The following is a 22,331-nucleotide window of genomic DNA, read 5'->3' as shown; positions in this document are numbered from 1 at the left end:
TATTGTGAGGTAAAATTATTAAAAACATTAACATGATAAAATTGTATTCATATTAACCTGTGGTTTATAAAACAAATGTATCAAAATTGGTATTTCACTGTTTCAAACGATGAACAATAACACTTAAAATTATATATACGTTCGTTTTGTCTAATGCATTCTCGTTTACATTATAATTAAAGTAAATCAAACGGATCGAATGCAATTAAAATATATTAAATACAAATATTGCGCCATTCGTGTAAATTTTAATTTTTGGAATAAGTCGGAATTATATCTAAAATATACTGATAAAAACAAATAGCGTCTATGTACAAAACAACAGCGAATTATCTTCGGTTAATTTTAATAGTGAAACATATTACATTAGTATCATGGACAGGTATAAAATATACACTATATGAAGAGATGGTAAAGCAGAATAATAAAATGAATACATTTATACTTTAAGTTAACGCACACATAATCTATTTAAAGTGGATTTGTGTCGTTATTTGTTTTTACTTTCGTGTAAAATCATAAAATCATATTATGTAACATGGTGTACAAAACAGTACTAAAATCATAAGGATATACATACATATACATTTCAATGTCGATATAACTTCGTGATTCATGTACATCTTCTGTATAACTATTTAAATTACGAATGCGCTATGTAAGACGCTTCTCACTGTGTCAATTGTGTATAAATAATTAAAATTTATGACCATCTTGTTTAACATCATATTATAGTGGAATCATTTTAACAGCTGTTTTATTGCAGGACTTGTTTGCTTCACTCGATCCAGCCATCAAACAATCAATGATTGACAAAACCAATCAGTAAAACATAATTAGAAGCCGATATATAACCGAAAAACACACTCTTCGGACATCGCGCGAGCTTTTTTATCATCTTAGAGGGACGTAAATCAGACTTGACACACATTATCTCACAGAAGTTATTTCCCTTGATAGCAGGAATGCATTAAAATTATTCACATTATGAATGACATAAGAAATGATTATCTTTTTAAACTTTCCAAAATGTTATATGCGACATTTTAAACAATTAAACAATGTATAACATATAGTAAAATCTAAAACAATTTACTAAAATATAACATTTTGATATTACATTTGTACACAATCATTCACTGACACCCTTTCTGTTGAATACTTTGACGTTATGTTATAAGTATAACGATGCGAATGTAAGGTGTAGAACTGAGACACGATAAACGCGCTTGTGCGGCTGCATTTCATGGTTTAAATAACGCATTAAAATTGAAAACTTCGCATTTATAACGCAATTGCGCAGAGAACACGACAGATTATATGTAAAAGATATGTTTAGATAAAAGTTTTGGTTTATAATGTCGATGGTACACAAAAGAAAGGACCGAAATGTACACAATATTATGCAAATTTTATAATACCATTACTTCATTTTTTTCATGCAAACAAAATAACATCCATACTATCACATATGCTTTTAGAATAATATTCCACAAATAGCTCAAAAAAATATTTTTTAATAAATATAGAATTAGATGTACTTAAATTAATGTCTGTTAAAGTTTGGAAAAACTTTTCCCTATTACATCATCTTACATGTTTTGTACAAAATTTTACCAGCCAAGAGCTAAACGGTTTGATCGAAATAATTATATACAGTAATGTGAGCGTGAATGTGAAATTCAGCATTCTCTTTAATATATCATTCAGTTGTCCAGTTCAGTTATTTGACAACTCATAAACTGAAAAACTACGCTGGCAGTTCTGATTACATGGTATTCATAAAAGAGTCGCGCTCTTGGAAAACCGGGTTTAACTCATGTGCGTCCGGTGTCGGCCCAGATAAGCCTGTGCAGTATGCACAGACACATATGAGACGACACTTTCCGCTTTTACTGTGTATAATTGTTAGTTTAAGAAAGAAGACTCTTCAAAACAAATATCAAGTCTTAAGTTCCGTCCCTGGTAAGCCTGTGCATACTGCGCAAGCTAATCGGGGACGACACTTTACGCGCATGCATTAAACCCCGTTTTCCCAGAGCGTGGATCAAATCTGTGATTGCATGAAAAGCAAATGCTCGCAAATCGTACAGTTAACGCACACTAGCATACAACTATTGAAGCGTACCTTCCTGAAAACAACAGCCATTAAAACCGACCCGTACTTTGGGAGTACGGCCGGTACATATTGTTATTTGACTGACTCGCGCTGTACGGGTATTGTTGGCCATTGCCCTCGTACCCTCGGTTGCTGATTCCCTTTTCTGCACCCCTTCGATAATCGTCGCGATAATCTGCCGCCGGGTAACTTACTCGGTAATCCGGCGCCGGATAACTTCCTCGATAACCGTCGACCGGGTAACCCCTCGATTCTCCCGCGTTCCCATTCGGGTAATCCCTAAATTCATCAGCGGGATCCCTGTACTTCTTAGATTTTGAGAACTGTCCCCGCTCGTAACGATTTTCCCTACCGTAGTCCATGTAGTCGTAAGTTCCGGGACCCGTGGGAGGCTGTCTTGTGCGGTCGTACGATTGACTCAGGCTTGTCATCGGCATCGTAGGTTCGTTTGAGGGGTAGCCCTTTTCCTCCTGGTTCTCGCCGCCGTAACGCGCCCAGCAGCACACAGACACCAGCACGATGACGGCCGACAGTAACACCAGCAGGCTACCAACGCCGAAAAGTAGCACGGACCACGGAAACGTCTCGTCGTTCAGTTTAAATTCTAAGTCGAACGTGTCGCCTAAGCCGACTGAGATGGCAATCGAGATGCCAAGAGCTCCAGCACCTGGGGAGAAAATAAACGCATTATACATGTACTATACATCAGCCGCGTTCTGGGAAAACTGGGCTTATTGCATGTGCGAAAAAATGTCGTGCCATTATGCTTTTTACCAACTTGAGCAAACATTCGATACACTATGTGTGTATGTGTACGCTTACAATCGACAATGTTGATCTTAGGAAGACACGGTACATCAAACGGTAAAGTATACGCCGCGTTCTGGGGAAAATGTGCTTATTCCATATACGTAAAGTGTCGTACAATATAATCCTTGCAGTTCTCACAGGCTTATCTGGGACGACACTTTCCGCTTTTTATTATTTTTATTTAATATAAAGCCTCTTCTTAGAAAAAGTAGGTTTTTGTTAAAGTGGAGTACTTGATTAGGCGTATCTGGGAAGACACTTTACTAACAGGCAATAAGCCCAGTTTTCCCAGAACACGGCTCGTATAATTAACTTCTTGATCTACATTTTAACGAACCGTTTCACTCTTAATTCAACACTGACGATTGCTTTTTATACACATGTTCAACATATTTAGTTATAGAAAAGAGTTCATTGACATCTATAATATATCTACTATTTGCGTTCGTTTATTCAAAAATACTACAGTTCATACAAATAAAATTTGTTGCTGAAGTTGATGATGGTGATAAAGAAGCTGGAGGAAAATAGGACGATGGTTGATTGATATTAATGAGAATAAGATGACACAACGATTGTCACAACGGTAATGGCGATAACAAGGATGAATACGTTGACAGCTACTGCCAGGGGCGTAGCTTCTATTAGGACCAGGCCAGGGCTTACATTTTTTTAAACATGAAAAAAAAAGCTTCAACTTCGAAAAACGAATAAAAATGTTGACCCTGAAGGGGCGAGGTGTTAGAAATCTGCATTTCATATTGACATAATCTTCAGATAACGGATTCTGGTAACGTTCAAAGGACATATCTTCAATTATCAACTCAACACGAGTTATGAAAGCGACGTACATGTAGACTCGACTAGAGATGCATTTGCGGGCGAAGTTCGGCGCTGGACGGTACGTCGGAACAACAACGTACAGAAGCCAGGCACTCTTATCGATACTCTGGATGTTACACCAAAGGCAGCATACCCGGCTATACACCGTGTACTCGCAATCCGGCTCACAATGCCAGCAACCTCAGCTCGTGTGAGCGTTTCTTCAGTTCTATGCGACGTATCAAATCGTACATGAGAAGCACCATGTCTGGTGAAAGGCTGTCTGATTTAGGACTCCAACACATTCACAGAGAAACGTATGTTTCGATCGATGAAATCATCAACACATTTGCCTCGGTTAAGTGTAGAAATATTGATTTCGTGTCATTGATACACTTGTTAGAACAATTATTGAATTAGATCGAGTTTTACACTCAAACGTTACGGTGCCGTTATAGACATGCCGACAGTAGTATTGGAAAGACTTCCCATGGTTTGACTTGTGAATAAGTGGAGTGGTACACTTTTAAATGTTTCTCTGTTCCATATTGTTTTAAAATTAAGTTCTCTGGTATAAAGATAATACAGTAAAGTTTAATTCTCTGACATTGAGATAAAACAGTAAAATATAAAAGAAAACAGACCAAAGTCTTATATTTTCTTATCTCATTATTTGTCTAAATATGCTTTAAATCTCACCACAGGCGTTATAGGATTTAACAAATTTCCGAGGAGGACACCCGGTTTTTATGAATCATAATATTTCCGGGCCTACAGCTAAAAAAATGCTAGCTACTCCCCTGACTGCTGCAACTGTTGCTGTCGTGGCTGTTGTAAGGGAGGAGGCCAAGAAAGATGACGTTGTATACGCGCAAGGTCTGATCATGATGTTTGTAATGAGGATGAACAGCTAGAGTGATGATGTCGATAATAATAGTCTTGTCGATAATGTTTGAGTGCCGATTTTTATGCATGACGGGCAATGCTACAATGACGATTATAATGATAATGACAATAGTATGTTGAGCTGATGAAAATGAATATTTCGATGATGTAAGTGTGCAGATGATTATACATATTGGCCCAAGCTAAAATGACGATGACAATTATACTAGTCGTGACGCTGATATTTGTGTGGCGGTTATAAAGAGTATCGGTCACAATGACGATGACAAAACTCAAGGTAAGTCTGGTCAGATACCTATACAAATATAGGTCCCTGGTCGGATGAGGTCTGTGAAAAGAACGACGGTCTGTGCGAATAAAACGACGATGATGATGATACAGATAATAAAGATGGTTACACGTGCTAAATCTTTAACGTACTATGAATATCTATCGAGAAAAAATAATGTAAGGTTTCTGTAACTTGTTTTATTATCCATAATTCCATGTATGTAATTCATATATCATGTTTATATTATCATAATAAATTGTGTATAACCCAACGATGCCCCCGATGCGGATGACGCTTACCTCCAGCTGCGAGGAGCAGGCCGGCGAATGCGAAGAAGCCGCGGGAGTGGATACTGGCACAGCGGCAGTAGAGCAAAATGAGGGCGGCCAACACGACCAGTCCCAGCGCGATGGTAGAAGTGATCTGGAGGGCCCACCAGTAGTCGAAACGGGCTGAAAACAACGCATGGCCACAATAATTGAATGGTGGAAAAAGGTTTTGTTGCAAAATTCGTCCCAACTTGTGTAAGTCTAGAAGGCAAATTAAATGTGAGTGCTGGGGCACACTACAGGTCTAAAATAATGCTGCCTCAGACGCAAAAGTACTTCATAAAAACTTCAAAATACACAATGTCACACAAAATTGATCCCATTTGGCACGCTTACTTTGGAGCGAGCGCAATAGTTATGAAAATATTGGTATCCGATTTTCGATATAAACATGTTATCAGGGGCGAGTGCAAGGCAAAGAATAACAAAAGTCGTTGATTAAAGGGTGTTGACCTGTTCTGCCAAACGCATTCAGCTTGCTAGATGCAACCAATGTTTACTTTTTACTGTTTAACGAAATAAAACCGTCCATGTCGTAAAATATATAGGCTTAAACAAAACTAAGAGAAAACAACAACTCTGCTAGTCGGATGCGGGCGAAACAAAAATATGTTTACTTATTTCATTTTTTTCATTTTACAAATATAAGGTCAGAAAATTCCGACGAACGTCTGGTCAATTTGTCGTGGCACAACTGGAGTTTTAGACCGTTTACGAATAGATGTCATATACAAGAAAATGAATAAACGATATGTGCCATCGCATCGTTCTTAATCGATGCTTTTCCCTTGTTTCATTGAGATATTTTTATACATTGTGTTGTTGGCGGTGGTATTTTTGTGATGCACTTTTACGTCTACAAATGAATGTGATACAAAGTCTAGAACCACGACCGATAATGTCATGTTTAAAAGGAAATGGTCCAAGTGTTTTGATATTGTATTTTTCCATTAAAAGTTAGCTTTATAAATGCGAAAGTTTGTCCTCCCTGCAATGCAGATTATGGACATCAAATGTGAGGTCAAAGGTGGCGGTTGTAATGGTGTAAAGAACAATATGGTATCGTTTTTTCTTTATTGAAACTTTGTTGGCCCAACTTGCTAACAACAGGTCAAGCTTGAAGAGTATAACAAAATGCTGAATGTGTGAAGTAAGGTAATGGCCGAAAATTGCATGTTGTGTCGCGTTGAAACTGCTGTTGATGGTTACGGTTGACGGACCAACAATAACATGTCTTAACCCTTGGGTTAATTGGGTAGTATCCGGGTATAAAAGGTCAGATACGTTCCTTTGAAGTAATGAAGCGTTAATTTAAACTTATATTCAATATGTATATACATAAGAATTCCAAAAAATCCTGTTTACAAGGGAAATGCGTACTTCAAGATCGAAATGAGTACCCGCGCCTTAAATCGGGCACATGGAATTGAACAAGAGTTCGCGTACAACTACGCAACAGTCCTTTTTAGTTCGGTTAAATTGTATATTATGTTCTGTTATTTAATCCAACTGGCATTAACTTACAGCATTTGTATAAATGCATCATTTACAGTAAATTCAACACTTTTCCATGAAATAACGATCGCGCTTTTCCTCGCAGTTTTCATATCAGTACTGCTTCTTAAACCCGTACACAAGTAATCAACTTCGCAGCATATTGTTGTCTAAATATCGTAGTACAAGTAGTACATGTATTTGTATCGACGCCTCTGAAGTGTTCTAAGAAATATTGCAAACGTATGTAATATCGGGCCTGTTAAATAATTCCGCCTGGAGTCATTACGATTTTACCCAACGGAGTTATAAAGGTCGCACTTCCTTCTGGCATACATTATTTAACATAATACGACATTCACAAACTATACGAGATTGCATGTACAGTTTTACATAACTTACAGCGCATTAATCGCCCCATTAGTGCAAAAAGGTACCATCTGCTATGTAATTTCAATGTCACATGGTACCTTTTTGCACCAAGGGGGTGATTTAATATCTTCCGCTTTGTAAATAAACAGACGACAATGTGACTATGACGCATATATCAATTGTATTAAGATGGGTAACATGACCTTTAAGGTGTGGATTCGGAAGTAAGCAAAGACGTTACAGAGTATCGGTAAAATGACAGAAAATACTAGGAATTTCTGAAAATTTAAAAATTCGGAAGACTATCAAGGCAAACGTTTAAAGTCTTAAGCATTATTCCCTCATGTGTAAACTATATATTTAAAAGTAATTCAAATGATTTTCATCTTTTCATATAATAAAGTTGCTCATTTCTTTAGCTTATCAATACAATATATAAAACTACTTGAGTTTAATATTTTAATTGTTTAATTAGTTTTAACAGTGATAAATTGACGTATATGTGATGTTACATAATTTCAGTACGTTGTATTACGCTTCATAAAGAATGAGATCTTAATTAAATATTATAGGAAGTTATGGTGCATAGTAAATTTTGCATCACATAGAGACCAAAGGGCTCTAGGATAGTAATTTTATTATCCCGTACAAATATGTTGTACTTTAAGTAGTAGATGTAGTACATGTATTTGTATCGACGCCTCTGAAGTGTTATAAGATCTCGAGCCTGTTTAATTAATCCGCCTGAAGTGAATTCGATTTTACACAACGTTGTTCCGCTTTGTAAATAAACATACGACTATATGACTAAGAGGCATATATCAGTTGTATTAAGATGCGTAACATAACCTTTAAGGTGTGGATTCGGAAGTAAGCACAAAAGTTATAGAACGCCGGTAAAATGGCAGAGATGCTAGTTATTTGTGATATTTTAAAAATGAGACAAACTATTTAGGCAAACATTTAAAGTCTTTAACAGCATTCCCTCCTGTGTCAATTAGATATTCTAAGTTGCTCAAGACTTATCAAGTGATTGTCATCTTGACATATAGTAAAGTGGCACATTTCTTTAGTTTATTAATGTAATTAATTAATAACTTGCGGTAAATTTTTATTGTTTAATTAGTTTTGACAGCGATACATGAACGTAATATACGTGTTGTTAAATAATTTCTGTCCGTTGTATTACGTATCATAAGATTTTAATTAAATATTACAGGAAGTTATGGGGCATAGTAAATTTTGCATCTCGCAGAGACCAAAAGGGTCTATGATATGTATTTTCTTATATTGTACCAATATGTTTCGCACAAGTTGAACGCGCAGTTTTTATATCATATATATGAAAGTCTACCTGTCATCAACATTGATTTTTTTCTATAGATTTAAATAGACGTCTGTAACGATTATCAGCTTTAGCGAATCTTTCGAAAAACTCGTGCTTCTACGTTAAGCCCCATGCGCTGAGTATATTCAACATTATTACCCGGTCGGGATTTATTACGTTCTAGCGTCATAGCCTATTAAAATCATGCAATGATTGGTGATATATTACGTTCCAACGTCATTAAAATCATGCAAGGGTTGGTTATTAGGACATTTAACTTAAAGAAAGTCACTTGTGGGATAATAATTATCTCACAATACGCAATCATAACTACGAGTTTATTTATTACCCAAAAGGACCATTTACTGCTGTTTGAAGATGCCTATTGATTATCTTACGTGTATTTAATATGAGTAAAACGCAGAAGACATTGATCGCAAAAGAACCGCCATCTGGCGATGTTGATTTTTATATCAAGATTACGTCAATGCGGTGTCGCGGACAGAACGTGGACGTTATCTGTACACTCAACCCAATAGTATACACCTATTCCTGATGGGCAGTAAAGCTTGTGCTAGGTTGTTCATTGCATGTCACAAAACCACAATACCGATAATCAAACAATTGAACTGTATTGATAAAAATAATTTTCGAATTAATTGAGAATTAACAATTTATTTGAATTTGCATGAAAACTGGGCGTTGAAAGGTTTGTAATAATTTCTCTCAGTCTGCAAAGAAACGTTAAATATAAATAAATAATACCTGTTTATTATAAAACAGAGGTGTACAAGATTCTTTTTATTAAATATATAAACAGGTATGTTAGTAACCTTTATCGTTCACGCTTTCAAGTGGTACAAAGCAAAAAAAATAACATTGAAACTAAATAGGAATCGTTTGCACGTTTTCGATACAAATGTTTTATGTCCCGAGCATTATTGGTCGATTAAACATTTAATGTTCCAGGTCGCACACCCTTTTAGTTAATCAGTATCAAAATCAATGCAACAAAAATGAAAACGCCCGCATAACCTAACATAAGTTTGTATTTACAGACCCAGTGTGGCACATTAAATATTTGAATGACATTCAGGACAAAGTTCTAAAATATATTTTTTAACCATCGGATGACAATATTTCATATTTGAGGATGTTGGATCAAGTTAACCAGCATTCGCCTTTTATCTTATTAACACACTTGCAGTTCTGCAGATATTCCGTTTTGCAAATCCCAGTGAAAAAAATTAACGGTTTTTGCGAATAATCAAGTGTAGATTTTATTGATCAGAAGCAATGACCGTCCATCTCTGAATATCGAAATATCTTCACAAATTGTATAATTACCGGTATACACTAAATTAAAATTGACAAGACAAGTCTTAATAGTACAGTCGGTGTTGAAATGAAAACAAGAGGGTCATGATGGCCCTGTATCGCTCCACTGCTGAAAAAAGGCTGAAACAAATATTCTCTACATGTGCAAATACCTAAATATAGGCCCTATTTAAGCACATGTACACTTTTGTGACCCCCTGGGCTGGGTCAAATTTAACCCCAGGGGCATAATTTGAGCAAACGTTGTAGAGGACTAAAATAAGAAAGATATAAGCGTATATAATGTTCAATTTTGTGACCCGCGGGGTCAGGGTCAAATTTGACCCAAAGGGCATAATTTGAACAAACTTGGTAGAGGACTATAAGATGTTACTGCATACCAAATTTGGTAGCCATAGCCTGAATGGTTTTCGACAAGAAGATTGTTTTAAAGATTTCACAAAATAGGAGCTTTATAAGCGTTTATTCAATTTTGTGACCCCCCAGGGCAGGGTCAAAGTTGACCCCAGAGGCATAATTTGAACAAATTTGGTAGAGGTTTATTAGATGTCACTACATACCAAATTTGGTAGCCCTAGGTTCAATGGTTATGGACAAAAGACTTTTTAAAGTTTTCATAAAATAGGCCCCATATAAGCGTTTTGTTTTGTGACCCCAGGGCAGGATCAAATTTGACCCCAGGGGCAAAATTTGAACAAACTTGGAAGAGAACTATAAGATGATGTCACTACATACCAAATTTGGTAGCCCTGTGCCTTATGGTTAAGGACAGAAAGATTTGTAACGTTTTCACAAAATAGGCACTTATATAAGCATATAATCGATTTTGTGGCCCCCAGGGCAGGGTCAAATTTGACTCCTGGGGCATAATTTGAATAAACTAAGTAGAGGACTATACAATGTCACTACATACCAAATTGTGTAGCCCTAGGTCTAATGGTTATGGACAAGATTTTATTAAGTTTTCACAAAATAGGCATTATATAAGCATATGTTCAATTTCGTGACCCCCGGGGCAGGGTCAAATTTGACCCCATGGATAAAATTTGAACAAAATTTGGCAGAGGACTATTAGATGTCACTACATACCAAATTTGATAGCCCTAGGCCCGATGGTTAAGGACAGAAAGATTTTTAAAGTTTTCACAAAATAGGCCTTATATAAGCATATGTTCAATTTTGTGATCCCCCGGGGCAGGGTCAAATTTGATCCCAGGGGCATAATTTGAACACGCTAAGAAGAGGACTATTAGATGTCACTACATACCAAATTTGGTTGCCCTATGCCATACGGTTATGGACAAGTAGATTTTTAAAGTTTTCCCGCAATAGGCCTTATATAAGCAATATGTTCAATTTTGTGACCCTCGGGGCAGGGTTAAACTTGACCCCAGGGGCATAATTTGAACAAACTTGGTAGAGGACTATAAGATGCCATTACATTCCAAATTTGGTAGCCCTAGGTCCAATGTTTATGGACAAGTAGATTTTTAAAGTTTTCAAAAAATAAGACCTTTATAAGCATATATTCAATGTTATGACCCCAGGGGTATATTTTGAACAAACTAAGAAGAGAACTATACATGTCAATACATACCAAATTTGGTAGCCCTATGCAATACAGTTTTGGACAGAAAGATTTTTAAAGTTTTCACAAAATAGGCCATATATAAGCATCTGTTCAATTTTGTGACCCCCGGGGCAGGGTCAAATTTGACCCCAGGGGCATAATTTGAAGAAATATGGTAGAGGACTATTAGATGTCTCTACATACCAAATTTGATAGCCCTAGACCCAATGGTTATGGACGAGTAGATTTTGAAAGTTTTCACAAAATATACCCTATATAAGCATATGTTCAATTTTGTGACCCCCGGGGCAGGGTCAAATTTGACCCCAGGGGCATAATTTGAAGAAATTTGGAAGAGGACTATTAGATGTCTCTACATACCAAATTTGATAGCCCTAGGCCCAATGGTAATGGACAAGAAGATTTTGAAAGTTTTCACAAAATAGGCCTTATATAAGCAAATTTTCATTTTTTTGTGACCCCCGGGGCAGGGTCAAATTTGACCCCAGGGGCATAATTTGTACAAATTTGAAAGAGGTTCACCCCAGGAACATTCCTGAGAAATTTCATCAGAATTGGACCAGTAGTTTAGGAGAAGAAGATGTTTTAAGGAAAAGTTAACGCACGCACGCACGGACGCACGGACGCACTCACGACGGACACAGGACCATGACATAAGCCCCGCTGGCCACTGGCCAGTGGAGCTAAAAAAATGTTTCAGTGTGTAATAAATATGGGTCGTGCTCTGTGAAAATGGGGTTTAATGCATGTACGTAGGTGCCGTCTCAGATTAACCTGCGCAGTCCGCACAGACTAATCAGGGACAACACTTTCCGCCTAAACTGGATTTTTGCTAAGAAGATGCTTTCTTTAAATGAAATATAGCATAAGGGTAGAAAGTGTCGTCCCTGATTAGCCTGTGCGGACTGTACAGGCTTATCTGGGACGACACTTTACGCACGTGGATCAAGCCCCCTTTTCAGAGAGCGCGGCTCATATAAAAACAACACGACAATTAATTAATTACACGTCTGCCCTGACCTCTTTTTCCGCTTCCTATTAAAGAGTCTTCTCAAAAACTACAAAATTCGAAAACCATGATCCATACATTGATATTAATGAACTTACTTTTATCATTATAATTTAAAAGTTTGTGTCGTGATCATGATCGATCCCATATTTTCACCAGTAAAAATAATCTACTACGGTAATTTTCTTTAACATATTTGATTCGTGAAGTGTCAGGCACAAATAAGGAAATAACCATGCTAATAAAAAAGTAGCGAGAGTAAAAGTGTTTTATATTACACACATGTTTTATATCTAGTTATGCTAAATTCTATACATGATACGCATCATTCGTATTTAACATGTTCTATTCATGTTAGGTGCATTAATTTGATGAATACATTTCAAGGAATTGCGACACTTCTGTCACCACATTAACAAGTTGTTCAACGTTACAGACTGAATTAGTTAAAGCATTTTAATTATTGTATGCAATTAAAATATTATTTTGATGGCCCTTATGAATACAGCAGGGGTCAAAAAAAGTTGTCGCCACTTTTTCGCGACGTAAAACACCTTTACATGACCCTTTAAACATTGTCAATGACATTAATGTGAAACAATAATGAAATATTGTTATTATCTTGTATTCCAGTTATGTCTTTGATTCTATTATTACTTTTCCAAATGGCAATTGATTAAATAAAAGAAATTGACCAATTTCTTAGATTCTATAAAAGTTTCATATCATTCTTTTCAGATGAGACAAAAGTTACGATAATATAATGTACGTTTTAAAAGTATTAATGTTAGCAACTGTATTTTGTTTCTAGTTCACATGCATTGTAATATCACACAAATATTATCGAACTGCTTTCGTCTATAAAAAAATCTACGTTATGAGTCTAGCTCGTTATTATACTAATGATAGTCGTTATTCGTAGGTCTGCTGTGATCTTTCGCTACTTCATAATGATTGAGTACGCTTTAATAGATCATCAAACGTATCTAATACGATCGAGCCAATGATATGTGAACCTCAACCGTGATTCGTCTCCTATTTCTTGATCGATCTCGCCCATTCAACGAGCTGTATTTATTTATTTGTACATCTTTTTTATGTGACCAGGTCTCTGTATAATACTATCCTGTCGATGTTTATTAGATGTGTATTTTCGACAAGCCGATTACAGTTTGTGAGATACTGTCTTCGCAAAGATTAAAGATTAAGATTACAATGTAAATAAGCAGTTATTCAAATTTTAATAACTAGTCTTTATATCAATTATTTTTAAAATAATTTATAAAAGACAAATATTCGTATGTTTGCGAATAAGCTAATTTAACCCTTTCCCACTCAGAAGCAAAGTAAGAATGGCTATGTGCAAACAGCATAAAACCAGAACAGCCAGCTAGTAAACTCGCTGCCTGTTCAGGTCTTATGCTCTTTGCTGCTCATCAGTACCTAAGGGTTGAAAATAAAGCCTTTGAAACTTGAATTTAGTAAGAAAGGTATTTAATTAAATTTAACTTTCTAAGGGAGTACACATGTGTCAAAATACGTATCTAAGTGGTAAAGGGTTCATGAAAAACAAAACATGAATCCGGTAATTGGTATGTTAGGCACCAGTAAACATGTTCAGCTTAAAAATTAAACGGATAACATGTCTCTGTCGGTGCGAAAACATAATGAAACGTCTGGTATTCTATGTAGACAGGAGATCTTAAGTCTGGAGATACGATTGAGAACAGATGCATGTATGAAGCATGGTCTTATATCGAGAATAATTGAAAATCAATCGATGGAATGGAAGGATTTGTGGGTTTCAGACAGTGATAAGATCGATCGGTTCCAGATACTAAGCTGGGGATCTATATTGGCAATAAATGTTATATGAACACTGATCGAGAATCTTTTGGTACGGATGTCGTAGTTTTTATCATAACGAGTGTTTTTCTTGACGTTGTTGATGATTTATTATTTTTTTGCTAAGGCTGCTGTTTTTTGTGTGATGATAATGATGATTAAAGGTAAAAGTAATTGCTAACGAAAGAAAGGCGGTCCGGTGTATTTGTATTATGTAGTGCACAGATTTACAATACCAGTTCAACTAGTGTAATTTTGTATTTGTTAACAGTTTTCCGCAAGCAAAACGATGTTTCGAAATGTATGCAAATTATGTGTAGTCCTTGTACTAACAAAGTAACGTTACACAGTCAGTGGATATAAATAACATAGAACACGCGCCAATATGCAGCCTATTATAACATGTACTCATATACAAGTATTTAACTTTTCATCTCCATAAAAGCCGCAAGCATGAAATTGTAAACGTATTAAAACCGTATAAATGTTTTTTCAAGTTTTGCATACATTAATTTTCACATACTTCGTTGCCAGGACACAATATAGGGAGATATGTAATCTATCGCCCCCAGGCAGAAATACAGGTTTACAATTAAACTTTAACAATAAGATTATTAATTCCCATTAACCGCAAATGCGTAATTTTGTCAACGAACATAAATAGCTTATTAACTTATTTCACTATTATTTTGCATGTTAATATCAAATTCTACACGAATCTCTAATGTTAAGTTCAAGTTTTGTTTTGTTGATTGACATGATTATAAATAGGTGTAAAGTTAATAAAAAATATATATATAAATTCATTGATATAAAGGTCAGTATATAATCGTAAGATATAATGTATTCATTTAACTACATGGATTGACTGACGTTTAAAAATCAGAGTCGTCTTCTTGTGTCACAACACTTTTTCCTCATTACTAGTTTCTTTGTGTGTAAGCTATAATTTTTACTTATTTATTATTATTAAAATAATAGTGTCTCACCGCAGGGATTTTATCAGTATGATACTTTTGGGAAAGTGACTCGTAGCATGAAATATACATGAGCCGCGCTCGCGGAAAATCTTAAGTTGAGATATCGATTCTCTGTATTGCATGTGTAGAAACGTGATTATCGTGCTATTATTTATATTATCAGAAAAATCGATAGTGCAAATTGACTTAGAAGAACACATACTTAAACTTCCTGATACTATAGTAAGCGTACTTTTTACGCATTTACATGTCGCCGCTGTGCAACAGAGCAATCTGAATTGATCCTTAAACTTTATTCGTGTATTCTTATTATAAAGCGAAACATGAATTACAATACGGTTTGCGAATATTTACTTCCTTTTAAACTTAAAAAAACGGTGATTTCCCGCGTATAGTCGTGAGATCAGATAAATTCTTGTAGCGTGAAAAATTATGTTATACAATACTTATTGAATGTGATAGCAGTAAAACATTTTACCATAAACTTCTTACGTGAATACATTCTTAAAATTGGTTTCGCCTGTTGTATGTATATCTTACATGTTTACAATAGCATGGTTTTACATTCCATTTTAAGCATTCCACCTGGACCCAAAAGCGCTGATCAAATAAGTAACGCTTCATGAAATGTTGTATATGTTGCATAGTTTGTAAATAAATAACGGAACGGGATCTTTTATATCAATATTTGACATACGCAATCCAAATTTGGGAAATAATTCTTAAGATAGAACGTTTAATAAACTTAACAAAAATGAGCCGACACTGAGAAAACCGGGCTTAAATGCATGTGCGTAAAGTGGCGTTCCAGATCCGCGCAGACTAATCAGTTACGACAACTTCCGCTTTTCTGTGATTTATTGTAAAAAGTAAGTATATTCTTCAAGAAAATCCAGTCTAGGCGGACAGTGTCGTCTTTGATAAGCCTATGTGAACTGCACAAGCTATTCTTGGACGAAATTCTAGGCAAATCGAAAAATCTATGTTTTCCCAGAGCGAGGCTCGATTCTATTCTTGTTGTATTTAACCCATTCATGCCTAGCGTCCTGAAAAAAGGACATTGCAAACAGCGTAGACCCAGATGAGACGCCGCATAATGCGGCGTCTCATCTGGGTCTGCGCAGTTTGCTTGAAGAAATTTCTGTAAGAAATATTCTAAATATAGAAATAAATATACCAGACACCCCTACTTTTGGAAATAAATTGATCCAATTTAGAAGGATGGGAGAGTCCACTAGGCATAAATGGGTTAATGTGTCCTGCACCCTCATTGGTCAGACTCTAGTCAGTATATATATCATTCATGATAAAATAAAAACATTTACTTTTTTTGCCAACTGGAACTTGAGACTACCATCATGAATAATGAGGCCCAAAATGTATTCGTGTACACGCATAATGAGGGACCCTAACGCGTTTTTAATGCGAGTTACATTAAAATAACGCAACAGATGGCGTATTTTCTTCTATAAAAACTTCTTACTTGCTACTTCTTATATTTGTCATTTGTTACGCTTGTCAAATTTGATAACATTGCTTGCTCTCCTTTAGATCTATATCATATAATTTTATTTAAATATAAACATCATATGATAAATCATATAAACATCATATAAACGACATTGGTAAAAGAGGTGGTAAATGTATTCATGCATCACCATCAAGATTTTATCATGATTTTATGTCACTCACTAAACGTAGTGTCCAACCTGATCGCCACGCATACTCGTTTTAAATAAATTTCGTATAAAAATACAAGAATAGGATTGACGAAAATTAGTGAACAAGTTTTACGATAAGAATCTCTCATGTCGTTGAACATCGCAATTCTTCAAAAGGGGCGTTTTATCTTATGCATGGCAACGTGTGTGTGTCACGCCGAAGTTGAACGGAGTGTTTACTGATGGTGACAATGCTGATGTTGATTATGATAAGTATTATATTAACAGCTAATTATACGACACATTTAATGATGTTTATGATATGATGCTGATGATATGATATTGATATGATGATGTTGGCGATTTACAATGAAACCTATGACGTGGAACATTAAAAACGTTGAGGGAATACTTTAGTAAAGTGATAACGCAGCGTTGTGTCACATTGGAGACTGCAACGATGACATCTCTAATAAAATATTTCAAGAGATTTTGTTGGACGAAACCACATCCTAATTACTGCTGGGGTACACTTCAGCGTTATCAGCATCACGATATTGCTTGACGACCAATTCACAAAAACGGTCATAATATGGGTGGAGAAAGTTTCGAATTCCACTATCACGTTGTCTGCCCACTATTTGCTCATTTGATAAGTAAAATTGTAAACAAGGCGCTTAAGAAGGTGACACTGCGAATTCATACCCTGCTTTGTAAGTTTGCAGTCATCAGTTTTTAAAACGGTTTGAGTAATTAACGAAGACGTATTAGAAATATCAGAAGCCTGGGAACAAAACTATGGTGCGTTTTATAGACGATTTTATGAAAATTACGGATAAGGACGGCGTATCAAAACACAAACAGCACTATTCTAAATGTTCTTTTGCTTCGAATAATCATTATGTGTTTACGTTTTCTCACCGATAAAACGACGTTTATAAAGGGCTTTCTATAGGGTTTGAAACCCATGAGTCAAATGACCATGTGCTTAAAATTGTCAGGGGTTTAAATACTTAAGCCCAGGATTATTGTGTTTCTGCTTTTTAGTAACATCTGCATAGAAATGACGCACGTAAGAAAATTTGAAGGTTACAAAAGGACGAAATTTGCCAAACACGGGATTCTGCTTTAATGGAAATCCCTGGTCTATTGATGGTTATCTTTTATGGTGAAAACACGCAACCTATATGTGCGGGGTTTGAACCTGGTTGCGCCGCGCAATCACGTAGCCGCTTTTATACGTGAGCAAACGTGTGTATGCAACCTATATACGGACCGGGAACGTCCCTGGGGTGACACGCATCGCGTATTTAGAAATCATCGATTACATATGCAACAGAACTTCGAATTTGAAGAAATTAGTAGAACTTTAATTTGTTATATATTGTACTTACACACAGAACTAAGTGGGGTAATAATAATGTGACTTTATGAAGATGGGCGTGTTCATGCAATGTGATGTGACTTGTTCATGCAAACTAAGATCTCATACATACGCCCCATGTGCACACATATATATTTATATTTGCCTATAAGCTATTAACCCATTTATGCCTAGTGGACTCTCCCATCCTTCTAAATTGTATCAATTTATTTCCAAAATTGTGGATTTTTAATATACTTATTTCCAAATTAAGAATATTTCTAACAAAAATTTATTTAAGCAAACAGTGCAGATCTAGATGAGACGCCGCATCATGCGGCGTCTCATCTGGGTCTACGCTGTTTGCCAAGGCCTTTTTTTAGACGCTAGACATAAATGGGTTAAGTATGTATAGACCAGTTACGACCCGCAATGCGACAATCAGACTTGTGCCATATGCGGCTGGAGTAACTCCATCCAAGCCTGAGCATCCGCCCAGTCTAACCACATATGGCATAAGACATATTTTCGCATGACAAGACTCGGTTATAAAAGTAAAACGGTGTCAGCATATGAGCGAACAACAACAAGAACGTGTCAACGGATGACTACCACGATATCCATCTCATGTATTTGCTATTGCATTTGAATCTTATATGCGCTAAATGTGTATCTTGCATTTCATTCATGGCCTGGGGGCACAACGTTTGCTTTAAGAACAAACTTATAGGTAATTCGATCGAATCAAAACTGTCTTAACTTTAATGCTTGACGTGAATTAATTGTTAGTTGCCATGAACCGATAGGCGGTATAATTTGGTCTTAATCATTTAACTACGTGAAAAAAAGTTATGTTAACACAGTTTCTGTACTTCAGGAAAAAAATGGTTAATGGTTGCCATTTTCTGTCTGGCATGAATCGTTAAGTTCCCATTACTTCATCATATAGCCGATAAGTGTATTAGCATTACGTACTGAATACAAACTTCGTACTGATTATTCATGGTATGATCGATTGGAAGAAATCAAACAGCAGACAAGCTAACATTAGCATAAAACATGACTTATAGAACATGACTTACAGTCAGGTACCATCGGTTTACACTACACTGATTATGGTTTATGTGTAAAACTGAGCATATCATATAATATGCTAAAAATGATTGCCATTAAACATGTTTTATCTTGTTATACATCATCATATTATAAATTTATAAAGATTCAAATTGTAAGAGTGAGAAAAAATACAAATTTTTTCAATTTTTATGGCCACCATATACGTAGGGCTTACTTTGCAATTTGCCAAATTAGCATAAGGGTACAAGATGATACCTTTGGCTTAATTTCAGTTTGACTATAAAACTGTCTTATTAAAAGCCCATGATATAGCAAAGAACAATGCATAGCGAGGACAATTCGACCTAAACAATTATGCCAGGAAAAGCACCGAATACATTTGAATTGTGGTTCATATATGTGCTAGATATCAATGCCGACACACGAAAATGGATAGATATATATGTAAAGGATAAAGCAGTGAATACGAGTCCGTGAAAAGGACGGTTTTGCAGGGACATAAACCTGTAAATGTGCAGCGGCATCGATGGTTTAGTTCAGACGCTCGATGTGCATCACCAATTCTTTTGTTGTGTTACATGATAAACATAACAACGTATCTAACATATCCTTAACATGATCCCTGATGACATGTAGCTAAATTTAGCTAAATTAATTGTTTTAATATGTTATGTCATTTTATATCAATAGTGACGAGTGTGCGATTTCTTATGTTAAGAACATGTGTTTAATCGGCAATTAAATACAAGTTTTCTATACCGATCATAAACATTATCTTCACCACATCCCCCCCTCTTCGAATACAAAGGTACATTACCTAATGCAAGATCTCCTCGCTGGGCGACAAACTCAGCCTTAATTGATGAAAAATCCGTTTTGAAATCCGGAAGTTTCGAGGAGGTGTTGAAATTCGGTTCGATTGTCTCGCTCGAACACGAGTTCGACTGCCCCTTGATGCACGCCATTAGGTACCATATGCCCAAATAGACGCTGTATTCCAGGGTCTTTCCGGCGGAGTTTTCGGTCACCAGGAAGCTGGTCCAGAAAGGAATCGCGAACCCCACGGCCATCAAGAACAACCCCGCGAACGCCGCAGTGATGCCCGAGACGAGTAGGCCCGTCCAGCCCATTGTGAAGTCACGTGTATGAGCCCCGGAAGTACAAGTCGAGCTTGAAGAACGAGCGCGCTTACTTTGGTCAGAATTTCGTCAATTCGTCTGCCTTATTCTGGCATTTTGGGAGGTTATTAGAAATGGTGCATGCGTCCGTTCCTTCACAACCTTTCCAAAATACAGGTGTTTCTATGAAGGAGCACAATATCCAATAACACTCCGATCTATAGTAATTATTTTATATAAAAATGCCTAATAGATAAAAACGAAGCACTCGCTAATTGGTTTCTCTCTATCAACACTTCAATCTCTAAAGAATAAACACCTTCTAAAACAATAAAGATTACGTAAGAAATCCTATTGTGTTTTTCACGCTTCAATTCCCTAAACTATTGTAGTGTTAAACGAAATACATCTGTAGTAAACAGTTTCAAACCAGAAATTAACCGACCGAGTAGCTAGAGTAGCTTACGGCTATTGTAACTTCAAGCGCAGAACAGCGTTAAAGATAACTTTGTAAAACGTTTAAAAGATTGTCGTAGCAAAACTCAATTAAAAACACATTCACATTCCTCCTCTATCGAAACGTTTCTCGACCTGTTACCGTACACCAGCGGAACGAGTTAATAACAATCGAACACTGAACATACTAGGATTTGCTACCTTTGTCATCGATCTTGTCCGTACCTGCTTTAAAGGCAGAACATATACCTTCGGCTAATATCGGATCCGCTTCGCTGCAGAGCACTGAATTTGAGAAGTCTCTACAACCCAAGCACAGATAATAGTTTAATATACTGCTCTAAAGAAACTTAAAGGCCAAATAAAGGTGATATCTTTCAAAATTAGAATACGCACATAAAACAGACATTTAAATGTCTGTTAAAAAGTATTATTGCGGTGTAATCATCATTAATTCCATACGAGAGTGAGGTAGTATATTTGTTATGGACACCTTTTAACATGTAACGCCTGTCACAAAGTCAATATGTTTATTAACACATGTGATTGTTAACAAGGCTATGGCAAAAATACGCAAGAATCTAACTTGCATGTCTAAACCGTTGGTTTATTGACACATGACACGTGTTTTGTCGGAAGTTAAAGGTCATAAAATATCAAAGTAACAAACCACAATTTCTAATCATCACGCGTTTAGAACAATACCGCTGGTGTGACGTAATTGCGCAACGATCTATCGATTAACATGTTTATTGATAGATTTTTGAATTGCGTAATGCAAATAACGATAAGGATCGGCATATGGTACATAGCTACGGTTTGAGATATTGAACGCAATGAAAACAGAAAGAACATTCGTCTCATTTTAAAGCAACACATTTAATATGTCAAGATGTTCGAGCAAATGTAAGGATATGTACATGTTTGCGCGGAGTTATTGTAGTTTACTAATAGAATTTGAGTAATATAAGAACTTTGCCCTGTACGTGTATATTATTAGAAATATGAAACTTTGGACTTTTCTGTCATGAGAGTAAAAGGCTATCTTGCTTGTTCATGCACATTAAGAAATGGTGCGCTTAAAGTTGCCAATTTACCTTTTTCATTATAGTGACGGCTATATATATTTAACACACACCACAGCACACATACAAGTACTTTAGAAAATACTCAATTAAATAAGTTCCAATTAAACGGCTTTGATAAGTTCTTTGTTACAACATGAACTACTTAAATGAGTCAACATAAATAAAATTGTATCATCGCTCTTTTATTTGTTTGTTGATATTTGGTATGTCATATGTCATGAAGTAAATCACTTGTGATTACGCAAGGGATTTCATCTAATTTTTGAAGCGGTCTAAATAGAATCTTAATGCAGGTATTCGTCGACGACGAAACTTGAAGATATGCCCGCAAACCCGTGATATAATGTGTTTACTT

The 22,331-nt window shown here is 36.0% G+C and overlaps 1 protein-coding gene across 1 annotated transcript; it reads right to left on the bottom strand.

Annotated features, from left to right (window-relative positions):
- Window positions 1-329: 329 nt before the first annotated feature.
- Window positions 330-21,447, bottom strand: LOC127867415 (uncharacterized). The gene is made up of 3 exons (XM_052408544.1): window positions 20,132-21,447; window positions 5,228-5,380; window positions 330-2,786 (listed from the first exon to the last, which is right to left on the bottom strand). Exons 1-3 carry the CDS (start codon window positions 20,442-20,444, stop codon window positions 2,149-2,151), a joined length of 1,104 nt encoding a protein of 367 aa, XP_052264504.1. The 5' UTR covers window positions 20,445-21,447; the 3' UTR covers window positions 330-2,148.
- Window positions 21,448-22,331: the final 884 nt, after the last annotated feature.

This window comes from Dreissena polymorpha, chromosome 2, assembly GCF_020536995.1.
Source record: "Dreissena polymorpha isolate Duluth1 chromosome 2, UMN_Dpol_1.0, whole genome shotgun sequence".
NCBI classification, from domain to species: domain Eukaryota; kingdom Metazoa; phylum Mollusca; class Bivalvia; order Myida; family Dreissenidae; genus Dreissena; species Dreissena polymorpha.
Note: the sequence above shows the minus strand (reverse complement) of the source record. Positions and strands in the feature narration are given on the sequence as shown.